This window comes from Dendropsophus ebraccatus, chromosome 7, assembly GCF_027789765.1.
Source record: "Dendropsophus ebraccatus isolate aDenEbr1 chromosome 7, aDenEbr1.pat, whole genome shotgun sequence".
NCBI lineage: Eukaryota > Metazoa > Chordata > Amphibia > Anura > Hylidae > Dendropsophus > Dendropsophus ebraccatus.
In genome coordinates, this window is record NC_091460.1 from 56,569,622 (window position 1) to 56,584,408 (window position 14,787).

Below are 14,787 nucleotides of genomic sequence, written 5' to 3' on the forward strand. Positions count from 1 at the left end.
CATTCTAGATGTAAGATCTATAATTTCAGGATGCTGCTGTCTTTGCTAGATCAGGGCTTTGAAAGGGGTTATGCGGGTAACAAAAACATTATTCTAAATTATCCCCCTACCTAATACCACCCTATGTCTAATATACATGTATAACCTAACTTGCACCCTTTCTCTGCACCCCGCACTGGACATCCGAAAATCCTCTACTGTAGGTCCACTCTTACAACGCTACTCCCCCCCCCCCCCCCCCCCCCCCCCCCCCCCCGTGGCCCATGTAAAAGTTCCAGAGATCAGTCGAAAATCACAATCAGTAAAAATGACCATTACGATACACACGTTTCTCTGTCTAAACAGAAAGGCGCTGCATGCCAGCTTCAATCTCATTCTCATTCGGTTCTTATTTGGAGCCAAACATGGCGACATATCAGGCTGTGTAAAAGAAAACTTAGTTACAATGATATCTGCAGCATCAAATCAGTTACAGATCATGTTGTCTGATCATGTTGTCTCCTGATGCTGCTCTTTCTTTACCATTGTTGACAGCTCATTGTCAAGGTTACCGACCAGCACTCTGCTCTAAAAACAGTGGTCTGGTTGGTTTATGTATAGCTATGATCTATCTATCTATCTATCTATCTATCTATCTATCTATCTATCTATCTATCTATCTATATTATAGCTATACATACACCAACCAGACCATTGCTTTTAGTGCAGAGTGGTGGTCAGTGACCTAGACAATGAGCTGTCAATAATGGAAAAGAAAGAGCAGCATCAGGGGAAGGAGGAAATTTTGCTAAATGAATGTATATGCAAAAATATATAACCTGTCAAGTCCTACAAGTATAACTATATTAATTAACATGTGAAAACCCCTAAAGAGCATAAAGGGAAGTAGATGAAAAATGTATGCATAACAAGTACACTGCTGACAGAGAGATGTGGAGGTTCAGATGAAACACTATTCATAATTGTCAGGTTGTGGATTTAAATATGAAATATTTTGGAGAGAATGTTTTTATTTTTCCTGTCATTTTTTTATCCATATTTGCAGGTTTGGCAGTATTAGTGAATTATTTGTTGACATTCTTAAACCAAAGCTCTTGATGTTTGATTAGTATTGAGCAACTTTGACTTTGCAAAGAAGTAACCCATCTGGTCTGGTCTTGCTCGACTGCAAAGACAAAAGCAAATACCTTTATGGAAATAAGTGATGATATATATATTTATTTATTTTTTCCTTGCCTTCCTTATGAACTTTTATTGGCAGTTTGTAGATTAGCATACAGCATATAAAATACAGACATGTGTATATTGATGTAAACAATATTCTGACATCACTGGTCATAAATTACCTCTGGTCAGACCAAGCCTTAAATAATGATGTGATCCCACAATGCAGACGGGTCACTATATGTGTCTGTATTTAGCTTTTTCCTGCCTGTGCTGTTCCCTAAGTGATGCTGGAATTAACAAGGCCTTTATTTTACAAGAGTTAAGGGTGTTTTTTTACTGACCTTTCTTCCAAAGGATTTCCCTCTTTGGCTGAATACTGCTTGCCCTGGGAAAAATGTCGCAAGACTAGACGGTCAAAGGCGGCCATTGTTCTTGTACTCAGAATGTGTGGGTCAGCGAGGAGAGTTCTTGGTCCCCTGCAGTTATGAGCTGGCAGAGACTGATCTGTTTTATTCAGTTATATGCATAGTACTGTACTATCTCCTATACCCATTCAGTAATGAGAGGGCACTGTTTTCATATGATATATGTATGTATGTATATATATATATATATATATATATATATATATATATATATACATACTGTTTATATACATTTCCACCTATTAGAGCAATTCCTTGTATTACAGGACACTAGTCATACACATTTGCCACTGTTCCTCTGGTAATATAGAAACACTGAAATCTAATGTACCCCAAATTTCCTTCTTTTTTTTTTAAGGAAAATGAAGAGATTGAAAGTCCGAAAAGAAGCATCCGTGACAGCGGTTATATAGACTGCTGGGATTCCGAGAGAAGTGACTCCCTGTCCCCACCAAGACATGGAAGAGATGATTCCTTTGATAGCCTGGACTCTTTTGGTTCTCGATCACAACAGACCCCGTCTCCAGATGTTATACTGAGAGGCAGCAGTGATGGTGAGTGATCTGTGTATCTGTGATCTAGATATCCATAAGAAATGCTCACATTTTCTTCAAGGTTAATGAGGCAAGTTGGGATGAACTGTTTGTGGTAGGAGGACAGTATGTATCTGCTATAAAAAGTTATTTTTTTCAGTATGGGACCAATGTTTGGAATATACATTTGTATTTGATGTTCTGTTTAAATTTTAATTCTGCTCTGGCGAGAGGGCCTTATTGCTTTATCTGTGACTTTAGTGTAGTGGCAGATATATTAGGAAACTTTATGGTATAGTCCAAGCTTAAAAAAAACTATTACTTTCTTCCAGAAACCACAACAATTTTATCTGTGCACTATGGCTGGAACTGCACAAAATGAGCCCCCACACCACTTTATAGGTGACAAAATAGTGATATTTTTAGCACAGATTTGAAACAACAAAACCTGTTTCCCCAGACCCAATTGATAGGTAACTACAGTATTGTGCTAGATCCCCTTCTGTTTATTTAGCTTGCTGAGGATGTACTTAACTCACAGAGCACATCCTAGACAGGATACATTTGTATCCATTTCATCTTATTTGGCTTTCCTTTTAGTACACAGTTTGCATATAGCTTATTGTATTTTGCGCTATTCATTGTGAAGCTGAAGAATGTCTAGTGCTTCCGTGTACCCAGATTCCTGACTGGGAGAAGCCTGTACTATTATAGAAAAATAATGTTTCTGCTTTTACTAAAATGGTTGTCACTAAGACAAGAGACATATGGATTTTAAGGTCCCCTTTACATGTATCCAGCCCTGTTTAGCAACTGATGGCTACTGTTAGTTATTTTAAAATAAAAAAAAAAAGGATAGAAATCCTATTGGCAACTTATGCATTTTTACCATTAGTAGTGTCATTTTAACCAACTTCAGCAGCCACCGCTAATCAAATGCAGAACGATCGGGTTCGGATGGACTCGAGCATGCTCGAGGTTCGCTCATCTCTAGTCATGAGAGTACTTTATAGTTCAAATATGTCAGCCGAAATAAACAGCTTCCGGGCACCTTTACAGAGCTGACTTCTATTTACCCAGAGTTTATATTATTTGTGCAGATGAAACCACTGTGCATATGACAAGTCAGTGTGTTATTAATTACGTTTGGTCCATGTTGTCCCAAAAAGCCATTAACAGAGCTAGAAGTTCATAAATGAAGGCTATTATTTTGTGTTCAGTTTTTGTTTTCCACCATGTTTAAATTGTTTAGGCAACATACGTCTCCTATTCACCACTTCTAATCTCTGTGGTGAGACGAAAAACAAGAGCAGATGTCTTTAAAAGGTGTATTTCCATCTGATAAAGTAATGGTATATTGCTAGGGTATCAAGAAAACACAATGACCGAGCTTAGGGAGATCAGCAAAAAAAATAAAAATCCAATGGAATATTCATTCAAGAGTCTCCATTCATACATTGCCTCCTATTGATCCCTTTCTTGCATATTCACATTTTATAGGGGGCAATGTATCAATGGAGACTCTTGATTGAGTACTTTATTGGATTTTTTTTCACTGATCTCCCGGAGCTCAGTCATTGTTGTGTTTTGTTGGTCCACTATTCATTGCCCATGTTAGCCAAAATCCTGTGTCTGTGGATGGATGCCTGGCTTTGGTAATCCCTTGTCATGCCACAATCAGGGGCGTAGCTAGGATTCACAGGGCCCCATAGCATATCTGCTTTACTGCTGGTGCACTGATAACCCCTGACCTCTGCAGGAGCTCTGCACATTTTCCTTTCCTACTTGATTGCCAGCTGGAGAACAGAGGTCAGAGATTATCAGTGCAGTGAAGCTCTAAAGCTCAGTGAAGACTCTGTCTTCTGCTTGTTAACCCTTTTTTTGTGTTGCAGCATGTAAGTAAACATTGGGTTACTTACACACTGCAGTACATAAGGGGTTAAGCAGAAGAATACAGGCTCTTACTTTCTCCCCCACGCCCCCCTCCTGGGGGAGGCCCTATAGCAACTGCCTACCCTGCCTCTATGGTAGCTACGCCACTGGTCACAATACTTTCAACTGAGGTAGATTTTGATGCCAAAGGAGCCACCCTGGTATTTCCCTTTTTGTGTCCCAACACTCGCAAGTGAGTGGGACTTAAAGGGGTAGTGCGGCGGTAAAGAATTATTCACAGACTAACACACATTACAAGGTTATACAACTTTGTAATGTATGTTATGTCTGTGAATGGCCCCCTTCCCCGTGTGTCCCACCACCCCCACCCGTGTACGCGGAAGTGTGGTGCGCTATACTCACCTGTCACGTGCCGACCTCCGTCTCCGATCTTAAGCCAGTGACGTCTTCTTCGGGCGGCCGGCGAACAGCTCCGACTGTCCCGAATGCCAGCCGCCCTCTGCAGCATCATCCGATGCTCAGCCGCACAGTTATGCTCAGCCAATCGCGGCTGAGCATCGGATGACGCTGCAGAGGGCGGCTGGCATTCGGGACAGTCCGCCGGCGCCCGAAGAAGACGTCACTGGCTGAAGATCGGAGACGGAGGTCGGCACATGACAGGTAAATATAGCGCACCACACTTCCGGGTACACGGGTGGGGGTGGTGGGACACGGGGAAGGGGGCCATTCACAGACATAACATACATTACAAAGTTGTATAACTTTGTAATGTGTGTTATTCTGTGAACAATTCTTTACCTCCGCACTACCCATTTAAGGGGCTACTTATCAGGGTGGTTTGGTGATCCTCCCCCTGGGAGGCACCCCTTGGCAACAGGTTTCCTTCCCTGGAGGGATATCTGGCTATTCTCATGTTTTAAGACTCACAACCAGGCTCCACGAACCCATTTCTTGCATATTGCTAGGGTATGTCATAACATTGTGATATGTGTAGGTCTCACCTATGAGATTGTGATGGTAAAAAGGAGAATAAATAGTGTTGTGTCCCCTACTTAGTTTATCCCTGCACAGTGATGCTCCTGGCCACCTGGTTATGCAAAGACTCTGCACTAATGTAGTGCTGTATCTGCTGGACTTTTTCTCTCCTTACACAGCAGCCCCAGCAAAGTGAAGCAGGCTGGCTGCAATTCTCTGCACAACTGGGTGCCTTAGGACACCACTGTACATATGCTCAGCTGCAGAATACGGTATGTTGGTGCTGTATACAAAAAAATATTAGTAGGTTATGCGGCACTTTACTAGCATTGCACCTCCTCTATTCTATTGAGTGGTGGAGATCCCAGAGTTTATATGCTTTTGATAGGCCATCATTATTATACATGTGTATGTATAAATAAATATATCTATAGTGTGTGTATATATATATATATATATATATATATATATATATATATATATATATATATATTATATATATTTTTATGTATTTTTATAGTGGTCATATACATGTGTTCCTTTAAAGAGTCAAAAGTGTGAGGATCACTCGTATCTGACACTCATCAGCCCCATAAAACACCATCTGCATTGGCTGCATTGTAAACTGTGTTAAACTTTGGCCACTCTCCCCAATGCTTACATAAAGTAGTAATTCCCTTATTAAAGCAGCAGTGGCCAAATAGCTGAGGAATGTAATAAAGTTAAAAACTGCACAGAAAACAAACAAGCAGTGGAGGAAATAAGACCTAGTATATATATCTGAACATGGAGGATTGAGGCTTGGCAGGAAGACTTGCTAGGATACCCGGCATGGAAACAAAGCAAGGTTAAGTGGTTTTGCTATAAATCTGCCCACACAAGAGTTGGGTTTCAATGTTGACATTTGCTCAAAACATAATGAAATATTTAGAAAGCACTTATGTCCATGGCCTCCAAAATGAGCTCTAAATATGCACAGCAGGAGCTGGAAGGGCTAATGGCTTTAACAAGTCTCCGGATAAGTTCTGGCAGATTCTTAGGAGCCTGTTATGAATCTGGCTTTGACAGAAGATTGCATTGACATATCTTATATAAGATCTATATTAGTTCTAGATCTATATTATCTAGATCTAGATATAGATCTATATTAGATCTAGATCTATATTATATTATATATTATATATTATATTATATACTATCCTGCATTCTTGCATTCTTTTTCTCTGGGTTAAAAAGGGGTCTACTTCTTAAACACAATTTACACCTTCAAATTTTAGGGAAGAATATGAACTTTAAAATAAACCTTACATTCTGATGACCAATACCTTCAATATGTGTAGACTTTTGTTTTCGCAATGACTCTGCATACTAATGTCATTTTCGAATGTGATCTTTCATTTTTAGGAAGAGGAAGTGATTCCGAGTCCGATTTACCTCACAGACGTTTACCTGATGTTAGGAAAGATGATATGTCTGCCAGACGGGTCTCTTTTGGTGAAAACAAAGTAGTAGTGCCTTTTAACCAGTACCTCCCCAACAAAAGTAACCAGACTTCATACATCCCTGCTCCCTTACGCAAGAAAAAGGCTGAACGGGAGGATTACCGGAAAAGCTGGAGTACCGCCACTTCACCACTAGGCGGAGAAAGACCCTTCAGGTAATTATGTCTGACCGTAGCCAATAGTAAGATACTTCCTGCAAATCTTCATACCATTTATTTCACAGCTTTGTGTGAACCTTGTAGTACCCCATGACTCGCTCATGACTAGGATTTCAATGCAACAGCAAATACAGGTCTAATCTGGAAACTTTTTAATACAGACATAGGATGATTAATAGGTTTGTTCAGTATTTAACAAAGAGATCAAAATTTCATACATGGACATATAGTTTAGAGGAGTCTCTTACTTAAAAAAAAAAAAAAAAAATTAACTCACCCTTAAATTTGTCCCTACTCCATTGTTCCCTGCTGGAAGTACTGCAATTATGTATACATACAATTTGTGTACATACACATGTGATGCTACAATTTACAATGAACACAAATGTCATTTACCACCATGGAGACTGGAGTGGCAAAAAATGTAGAAATGTAGGGTTCAGTAGAAAACTACATACACATTGAACTATAGGCAGACTATATATACCATTTAATAATATGTCTATGCAAGGAGCCCCTACCATTTAATACTATGGCAATGCAGGGAGCCCTTACCATTTAATGCTATGCCTATGCAGGGAGACCACCACCATTTAATACCTTGTCTATTCAGGGAGTCCCCTATCATGTATTACTATGCAGGGAGCCCCTACCATTTAATACTATGCTGGGAGCCTGTTACCAATTATTACTACAACTATGCTCTGACTACAGTAAAGCTAGGGTAAGAAATGAATCCACGTATGATATTTGCCCCAAAATGACATGGTCTTATAAGGTGGACATTGACTTTAAGCCTTTGTACTGCTGAAAGTATAGAGGATATGGGTGCACCCAAACATTAGTGTCCAATAGTAACATTCACCCAAGGGCACAGCAGTACACTTTCTCCAAAGGGCATGGTGCACTTTTCGCAGAAGCCAGATATTGCTCCGCACAATGCTTGTTCACCTTGTTCTTGTTGATGTAGAGACTTTCAAATTGGACACACAGACCTAGCATAATACCAATAATATCCAGTTTTACTTCCTTTCTGGTTTCTATTAGCCGTAAGAACATTATATAACAACCAAAGAAACCAGACTCTGAGAACGGCATACATTGGCGGTGACTTCCAGGAGGTCACACTTGGTTGACGTTCTGGCTTCAGTGTAAGAAAAATGATCCAAACCCTATTCATATGTCTGGTTTTATAGTTAATTATTTATGAAGTAGCCTGGTTCTATTATGTTGGAGAAAATATGCCTCTGATGTATGTTCTTTCTCATGGTAATGTATGGCCCATCGTGTAAGTGGATGATTACTTTCCCCTCCTGTAAATTTAAAGTCCAGATTAGATATACAGAGTTTTTGGAGGCAGTACAGTAACATATGTAACTAGCAAAGCATTGAACATATCTCGGAGGTGACTGCTTTGGTACAGTTCCAGAAGGAGTATTCTATAACATCCAACACATTTTTCTCAAAAAGCAGACCTCTCTGGCATGCAGACAGTTTAACGTAAACCATGTTCACATGGTTTATATAAAAAGTATATTCAAACAGACATGACCAGAGTAAAATCGAGCTCTCTTAGATGTAATATTGCTATAAGCACTAGGATAATACATACTTGACATGCCTAGTTGCAGATTTATATTTATATAGTTATTTTTTAGAAATTCAGGGTTTGCAAACCTTTTTTTAAATTCCTAGACTGTTTTTCTGTCTGACTGTAGTAAAGTCTATACATCATGAATGTATTAGGCTGATTGGACAATGATTGTGGTAATCCCGCAAGTCTCCTCTCTAGGTGGTCTTCAGAATATAGAAAATATAACATAGGATGAATTGCATTTTGTGCAATTATAAAGACTAATCCCACCCAATTATTCAGGTGGGATTGCAGTTAACCCCAATATTTCAACCCCTGCCCTCATCACCATGGCTAACTTTGCCAGCAGATTTGTAGATTTCTTTGGCAAGGTGTTCATACTGTGAGGACCTAGTCAGCAAAACTTCTCCCATGTTTGGCATGGGGGAAATCCAGGGTGGCCTCCCCTGCACTTACCTGCTTGCTGTTGGCGCGTGTAATAGCGTCGCCAGTGAACAGGGAACAAGGAGCACTTCACTTGCTCCTCTGAATCAGCCCATGTAATAGGGCCTTTACTGATAACTATTTTTTATCTAAAGATCACCTGTTTGATACATCTGCATTTGGACCAGCTTTTTCATCAGCAATAGATGATCTTTTGATATCAGAGAACGCACATAACTTATATAAACACTTGTATACATGGGTTTTATTGGATAAATAATCTGTATGGTTGTGGACAGCTTTAAGTTATGGCTCTAGACATTTAAAGTGGTAAAAAGAAAAGACTTGTTATTCTAAGCCGACACCTCTGTTGGCCCCTCCACCTAATTCCCTCTTCACTGTTTTATCTAGTCTTCAGAGAAACATAAATTAATTACAATTATAGACCCACTGAAATCAATAGGGTTTTAAAGGGAAACTGACAGCAGGGATATGCGTATGTCCATGCTGCCAGTTTCCATATACCTATCACACAAGCATAGCAAATATACCTTTATGGTGCGTTCACACCTACAGGATCTGCAGCTGATTTTCTGCAGCAGATTTCATTTTAATAACTGCATCAAATCTGCTGCAGATCCTGTAGGTGTGAACGCACCCTTAGTGATACTCTGTGGACCGGCATCTTTGATAAAAACATAGTTTATTCTGGGCTGACTGTGTCAAAAAGGTATGTCTGTGTCACTTTTAGCACGAAATAAACAATGTTTCTTATGAAGAAGCCGGATACTCAGCATTGCTAAAGGTATGTATGCGATGCTTGTGTGCATATCCCTGCTGTCGTTTTCCCTTTATTGTACTTGTTTGCATTTGTTCTGTCAACGGAGAGAAAATGTGGCATGCACTTTTTTCCATTCCAAAGTGCAGAAAATAAATGTATGTTCAAAATGTTCCATTGAAACCTGTGGTGATGGATGTAAACAGACAGGTGTTCCATTTGTTTTCCATCAGTGTCAGTTATCATCTATGTGAACTTAGCATTAAATAGTAGCTGACCCAGTAATCTGTTGGTCACCATGGGTCTGACATTAGAAACCACTGTCTATCAATTGGTATTTCTGGAGCAAGCAATGCCCTGTCCTTCAGATGTATGGTCAACCATGAAGTGGGATTGTATTAGGATTGGTTCACATATAATATTTTGGTCAGTATTTTTAGCCAAAAAAAAAATAATATAGAAAGATTTGCCCTTTTTTGAAAATACTAAGAAATGTGAAACACTAACAAGGTTTTGGCATAATATGGTACGGCTTCATCTTGTATTTTTATAGAAGTTTATTTTTCTCTCGCTATGCCCTTCTGAATTTACACTCTCACAAGGACTATAAAATATGCAATAGTATGCACAAGAAATTGAGTAAACCTTTCCATCCCACTTTTTGTTTAGCTTGGTCCTTACATTTTGCTGTTCTAACATTATCATTTTTGATGTATAATAAACTATTAGCCCAAATCGTCCAGAGACTATTGAGGAGGAACATAGTGAGGGACTCAGTGAGGAAGATGGGACCATTCAGGTGGTTCCCCTTAAAGGGCTTCTTGGAAAAGCCACCAAGCTTAAAGAACAATTTGATCATCAAGAAGAGGATACAAAGGATCAGCCTGATCTGGATGATGTAGAGGGTCGGAAATTAAAAAGCCTTCAAAAAGTCGGAATTAAAGTCATGCCTGCAGCAATGCGATATAGCAGGTCAGCTGCGCTGTATTGGAATGCCTGTCTGGAGTGCAGCATTTTCTCACTATTGTCTGCATATGTGGAGCTTGCTGTCTTGTATAAAAGCATGGGAATGTGAAACTTATCCTATGGAGACCACATGCAGGTCACTGAATGCATGTGCACTGGAACAACTTGTCAGTAGTGTAATACGTATGCATGTATTGTACGAAATATGTCTGTTGTCTATTCCAAAATGTAACCGTTGATGGTTGTGCAAATAAACATAACAATGCTAAATTATGGGGGTCCTTGCTCACATTCTAATGTCTACTGGCATTTCTTTTTTTGAAGGTCCTCTGAAATAATGTCTGCTTAAAAAACACTTGTTCTGCCTTAGGGAGATTAAGGGTACTCTGTAGGAGACCACATGCCAACTTTTAGGTTTGTCAGTCGTCTCCAAGGCTGTCTATATTTTCTACAGAGCGGGAAATCCTCCCTTGCTTAGTCTATAAAGTCCATATAACCTAATGGCCCACATGGAGAGTGGTTGACTTTATAAGGCAACCACTATAATGACATGTCATAAGTTTGATTTGTTCAGGGTCTGAGCATTTAGACCCTGATCGATCGATAGAGCGAGCTGGGACAAAAGCTTGTGGCTGAGCACTTCTCTCCTTGCTCTCTGCGTTTAACCAAAAAGATTCACTAAACTTACTCTGGGGGTCTGTCTTGGTCATGTGGGACAGATCTGGGAGAGAACACACTTAGTGCACTTTTCTCCCAACTCATTATAGTAATTGTTGGGGATCTGAGCTCTCAGCCCAACCAATCAAATGTATTGATAGGTCTATAACATGTCAAAAGTTTTGATAATGACAGTAGCTGTATCTGAGCAGAGCCTTATCTTGTAATGCTATGTTAACACTGAGTTTTTTTATGTGGGTTCCAAAACCACAAGCAATGTGCATCCCATTGTTTTCAATGGAAAACCACACATCTGGCAAAGAATCTGTTTATTGTGCATCTGGTAGGCTTGACATGGCTTAGTCCCATCAAGCCTAAATCCATAGTATTGAAAGTGTAAATCTCTATAAATATGCCTTTTTTCTATGGGAAACTGTGTTAACATACACGTACTGTGGCTCCAGAGTCATCTAATGCGTTAAAAAGTTTATTGTGACGTTTTGAATGATAATATGTAAGATCTTCAATAAAAAAAAATACAGTATATAAAAATCTGATTTGTCATCCAAGTTAACCTTTTTTACTGCAGTCCATGAGAAGTCTAAGTACATCTTGTGTTCTGTTGATGGATCGAATGGGATCAAAAGTTGTAGATTTTTTGTTTTATTTTTTGAAGATGAGATATATGAGAGAGAGAGAAAAAGGAGATTGAGGACAGCATCGTCTTCCAAGTGTGCATCTAGTGTTGTGATTTCCACGGACCCAGCCCAACTTTGTTGCATATGTGTGTATATATATATATATATATATATATATATATATATATATATATATATAGTTATAATACTTTTATTTAAGGCTGTTCCACAGGTTGCACTTTGGTTTAAAATACTAAAGTTTTTGCTAGTTTTTGTTCTGCTGGTGTATGCATCATATAACCCACTGTTCGGGTTAATCCACTGCTAAATTAAATTGGTGACAAGTTATAAACTTGCTGAAGTCAAGCGTGAGATTAACATGCATTTGTGGTTTATGCTTTTTCCTCCTTTTGTTTTACAGGAATAGCTTTACTATTAATCGTATTACATTAATCATTTGTGTTTATGTGGGCATGGCATGGGATGAATTGCTGTGAATAGATGTTGTAGTGGTCTGAAAATTCACATCCCTCTGTTACTGAGTTGTTCCTAACCTAGTGCATAGAAGAGTAAAAAAAAATAAGAAAACTTTAATAGAACTTTTATGTATCAGTCAAATATAAAAACATACCATATATAATATGAACATTCACTTTTAACTGTAATATTGAATGTGTTTTTTCATCCCTAAATATGGAGACCGGAAGAAATTGTATTTTTCAGGAAATTGCTCTGTTACTAATTGTCTGCTTGTCTGTCACAAGAATGGAGTACGTCATCTCTAACCACTAATGTTCTGCATGGGGGACCTGCCTTTTGCAGTTTTATGTGATATTATTTCATTTGCATATGTGAATAATGTCATTTTAACTATCTCAGTCAAAAGCAGTCTCCTGAAGACCATGAACCAGAGATAGTCCTTCGGAAAGAGAACAGTAACCCAACTAACGTGGACTCTGAGGAGGAAGAAGAGTGTAGAGTTCCAGATATTGAACGAGATGATTTGGCCACAAGGAGAGCAAGAATGAACCAGCCTAAAATTTCCGCACATTTTAACCCATATATACAGGGCTCCTATATTAATAGATCTAAACCTCCTCAGGACAGCACCTTGGCTTCCAGCCCTGCTTCCCCTAAACATACTGTGGAGAAAAGGTGAGCAACAAAATGAGAATTGTGTGTGCGAGTCTACCAATCTGCAATTTATTAGAGAGCTATAGAAAGGATGCATACCAGATCCATCCAAGGACACTTAGTTGTTGGAAAAGTTCAAAAGACTGTTATAGGATGCATGTGTGCAGAGTTTGACTTTGCCAAGTGGGCATGGAAGAAAGCTCAAAATATTATTTGGCATTGTCGTAGTTGGCAAAGTCTTCTGTAACGGGTTTGGTCATAACATGAGCAGGAATGAAATGCAACCTATAACATAATCATAATCTTCTGAATTTTACTGTGTCCAGCAAACATGAAAGCCAAGACCAAACAATAGAGATGCCGGCTGTCAGTCTCAAGGGCAATCAAGTTCAAAGACCTGTAGATGTCGAGTCAGACCAAGAAGAAGAAAAAATTCCTGATATACAGCGAGATGATTTAGCAAAGCGCAAAACACAGGGAGCAGCCTTGCATCAGAAGGAGCCTAAGGTTTTTGGAACATCCTCAATAACCAAAGCCGATCTTGCAACCTGGCAGAGACTTAAGCTTTCTTCTGAGGATAGGTTTGTTGTTACTTGGTGGAGTGTGAATAATTGTCATGTAACATAAGACCTTCACCTGCTTTTGCAAAATTGCAAAATTAGGCGGTTGCCCCAGTTATCTGCATTAGTTGCACTGGGTAAGATGGTGTTTAGCATGAACATCACATGTATAAAGGTCAATGACACTTTGACTAACACAAATTACTTTTTTGTTTGTGTCCCTGAAGAAGTGCAAATAACTTACTAGATGTTTTCTACCACTCATCTTATAAAAAGTGGCAGACCTGATTAAGTAGTGGTGTCTGTATCTCTCCCAGGGGAATACAGCCCACAATTCTCTGCTTGCTAGACTAACAGACTACTCCACTAATATTACAATTTTTAAAAAAACTCCAATTGTGTTTTGAGCACCTATAGGAATTCCTAGAGCGTCACACATTTGGTGAAGCACACCTATGAGGCATTAACCCTTAATAAAAATATTAGTGCTTAATAGATGCCATCTATTATAGCTGGTGTGTTTTTTCCATACTAACCCAGTTTAACCAAACTAAGACACTTAGTTTTTCCCATTAATTCCTTGTTTCTTCTTTTCATGGAAATAAAGTGAAAATACTCCTACAGCCCAATCCCAAGAGAACATCCAAAGTCCCAACATTGATTTAGCCAGAGCAGCTAATGATGACTTTGGCAAACGCAAGTTGTCATTGCAAGAGAAGAGGGCCAGGAATAAGCAGAAATTTGTCCGCTTTGGTCCAGTTACTGAAATTGATCAACAAAAGTGGGATAGACTGTGCATTGCTAAGCCTGGTGCTAGTGAGACGAGTGCAAAGGAGGAAAAGGCCTCTGAAATAACATGCACTAAAGCTGTGATATCAGACGGTTCTAAAATTGAAGTTGTGGAAACAACTCCACCCTTACAATCCAGTCCAAGGTATATTGCAGAGTCTTTTTAATCATTGTTATTGTTTCCATTTACTGTTCTGTGTTATTTGTATATGACCAGTGTTAGACTGTTGAGTGTGATAATTAAAGTGTATATGTTTCATATGGCAAAATAGGATGTATTTATGAACAGCATTATATAGCCACTATTACTTTTAAACTTTTTCGACTATTTATTGGTCAAGGTCTAAACTTGCAGAACCTGACCGATAGAACAAGCCCAGAGAATTTTTCTTCTCAGTTCCGAATATGTCTGTGGGCCCATCTGATGCTGTGCACCATAGGAGAAGAACTCTGACACACTCTTTTCCGCACTCGTCTTAACAAACAGACCACACCTGATTAAAACTTTTGTCATTTCTTTACACTTTCAAAAAAAAATTTTTCCTAAAAAAGTGGCCAATACACTGTGTCTATAAATGTCAAGAATTTTTAAATG

General features: G+C 39.0%; 1 protein-coding gene across 6 annotated transcripts in view; it reads left to right on the plus strand.

Annotated features, from left to right (window-relative positions):
• The window catches only part of LIMCH1 (LIM and calponin homology domains 1), a 206,224-nt gene that overhangs the window by 148,250 nt on the left and 43,187 nt on the right, over positions 1–14,787 (plus strand). For all 6 annotated transcript variants that reach the window (XM_069977568.1, XM_069977569.1, XM_069977572.1 and 3 more), the window contains 6 exons: positions 1,951–2,146; positions 6,398–6,650; positions 10,178–10,420; positions 12,589–12,864; positions 13,170–13,424; positions 14,011–14,337. In XM_069977568.1, the coding sequence (XP_069833669.1) occupies positions 1,951–2,146; positions 6,398–6,650; positions 10,178–10,420; positions 12,589–12,864; positions 13,170–13,424; positions 14,011–14,337 (1,550 nt within the window). The remainder of the gene's footprint in view (positions 1–1,950; positions 2,147–6,397; positions 6,651–10,177; positions 10,421–12,588; positions 12,865–13,169; positions 13,425–14,010; positions 14,338–14,787) is intronic.